The 2,512-nt window shown below is 57.0% G+C and overlaps 1 protein-coding gene across 2 annotated transcripts in view; it reads left to right on the forward strand.

Moving 5' to 3' along the window:
• Myo7a (myosin VIIA) overlaps window positions 1–2,512 on the forward strand; it is a 68,424-nt gene that overhangs the window by 14,700 nt on the left and 51,212 nt on the right. For both annotated transcript variants that reach the window (XM_012515042.2, XM_012515043.2), the window contains exon 4: window positions 1,870–2,022. In XM_012515042.2, the coding sequence (XP_012370496.2) occupies window positions 1,870–2,022 (153 nt within the window). The remainder of the gene's footprint in view (window positions 1–1,869; window positions 2,023–2,512) is intronic.

Genomic DNA, 2,512 nt, shown 5'->3' on the forward strand with positions numbered 1-2,512 from the left:
TCTCTCTCTCTCTCTCTCTCTCTCTCTCTCTCTCTCTCTCTCTCTCTCTCATTCTGGCTCTGGCTCTTACTCCTCTCCCTCTCCTCCTGTCCTTTCCCCTGTCTTTCCCTCTCTCCCTCAGGGTTGCTGACATTCTTTCAGGGCATGTCCTGGCTCCTGCCCTGGTTACACTTTGCCCCAAGCTGAGCCAAAGTGCCGTGGACCTTGGCCCACGGCTCCTGCTCTCAGCTAGGAGGAGGCAGTGGCTGGCTCTATCATTTCACCTCGTGAGTCTGACTTGTCACCACTAAGCGAGGTCTGTAATTCTGTGACTGAACATTATGAGGGACGAGTGAGAGCATATGTCATCTTTATAGACCCCAACGAGTCAGATACCTCATCCCTAGCACTGGTTGAGCATTTCCTGGCCCCAGCGCAGGGCAGACCTTAGGAGAAGGCGTCCAGATGGGCTGGCTGTTCTGAGTCCTCCCAGGACCTGCAGAAGAAGACATTGGTCTTGGTCCCCTTTACAGTGGAGGTCACGCAGGCTCGAGGTCAGGTGACCACACAGGTCTCTGGGCTTGTGAGAGCTCTGCTGCCTCGGAACCAGCCTGGGAGGTGCCCTTCCCCCACCTATGCCTGGGCCCAGTGAGGACAGGTAGGGGGAATTTTCCAAGTGGATCAGCTTTTATCAAGAAATAGTGTGCCTGGGAGCAAGGAATGTTCCACTCAGGGCTGGAAAGCCTGGGAAGGTTGCTGGCCTCACCCCCTGGCCCTAGGGCTGATGTGGATGGAATCTCCTGGCCAGAGAATGTCATGGAGCTTGAGTGGCAGCCCTGGCTGACGCTACCCTGGTCCCTTCCATGTGAGTGCCCTGGCCTGGCCACCACCCTTCTCCAAGAGGCTGGGGATGACCCGGAGGGAGATGGGCTCTAGACTGGGTGTAGCCACCACCTCTTGGTGCTGAGCGAGCAGGCAGTTGGACAGGCAGGGGGCTGATACCCAGATTTCTGCTGAAGTCCAGCTGTCGGGGCCGATGGTGCTGGAGAAAGCAACGTGTACCCGAAAAATGCGTCACCTCTGCTCCTAAAGGAGAAGGTCTTGAGCTGGGAGGTGGCCGGGTGGCCCCCTAGCTGCAGATGTCAGGGCCTATCTGGCTCCAGGCTCCCAGGTCCTGGCGTTTGAGAATGGGACGGTTGTGGGGATTCTGGAGCGCAGGTCAGACTCTCTTTGAAGAGTCCGGATGAGATGACGCTGGAGACCCCGGGTTGGGGGGCGGAGTGGGGAGTGGCTCTGAGGTTGGAGAAACCTAGGGCCCTCCAGCTGGAGGATGCGCCCACCTGCCACCTGGTGGCCACAGGAAATATTGCAGGGGAGAAAAGAGGGAGCAGAAGGTCACCCGCATCTGGTCCCCTCAACCTGTGACAGCTCTGCCCTTTTTTCATACATGGGCAGGGAGCCCTGTGATGTGCGTCCCGGAGGTCGACGTCCCCTGGTGCTTTCCCTCTGGCACACCACCCCTACTTGAAGTTGCCGTTCTTGTTGTCCCACCTCTTATGGGGTTTCTGTCTCCTCATTTGGGGCGCAGATCAAACAACACCTTCCCGGTGATGGGGGTCTTCGGGCACTTACCTAAATAGCGCACTCTGTGGGTCTCCATCAACACGGCTGTGTGCTTATGCTTGACCTCTGAAATTCCTTTTTAAGTATTTCTCCAGCTGGAATCGCGTCTGACTCCAGCTTTGCACTTTATAACCTTGCAAAGCCCCTGGGGTGTGGTCTGAGCACCTTACTGACACCACCGGGTGAGCCCAGAGTCGCCTGCCACCTTGACATGGGCGGTGGTATCCCAACGGTCACCTTTTAGAACTGACAGCGGGGTCTCCCCAGGAGCACTGGATCTCCCCGCACCACGCCACACACATCAAGCCCATGCACCCTACCTCAGTCCACGGCGTGGAAGATATGATCCGCCTGGGGGATCTCAATGAGGCCGGCATCCTGCGCAACCTGCTCATCCGCTACCGGGAACACCTCATTTACGTGAGTGTCAGCGGTAGCCCGAGCCCTACTCAGCCTGAAGCTTTTCCCTGTGTGACTGGGAAGGGGCCAGTTGCCTAGAGAGTCTTGTGCCTCCATAGACTGGAAACCAGGGGAAGTTAGGGATCATGAAGGACAAGCTCAGCCCTTGGCCAGGAGCAGGGTGGTGGTGGTGGTGGTGGTGGTGGGCCTTTGTAAACCCCGGGTGTCTGCTGTGGGGCAGGGGATGGCACCAGGTCCCCACCACTCCACGAGCCCAGCTAAGGAGCAGATATCCTCAGGGAGAGGATAGAGCAGGACCTCAAAATCTTGAATTTAACCAGTCAGCCATTTCTGCTCCACATCGAAACCCAAGAGATGAAGCTCATCTAAAGCAGCAAGGACAGCAGTGGACCAAGAGGTTGGTTCAGAGGGTGGCAGAAGGCAAGCCCTGGAGGCCATTTAGTCTAGAGGTTCTTGTGAATGGAAAAGGGGAAAGTGGAATTAAAAGAGG

Source organism: Octodon degus, unplaced genomic scaffold, assembly GCF_000260255.1.
Source record: "Octodon degus isolate 3935 unplaced genomic scaffold, OctDeg1.0 scaffold00049, whole genome shotgun sequence".
Taxonomy (NCBI): Eukaryota; Metazoa; Chordata; class Mammalia; order Rodentia; family Octodontidae; genus Octodon; species Octodon degus.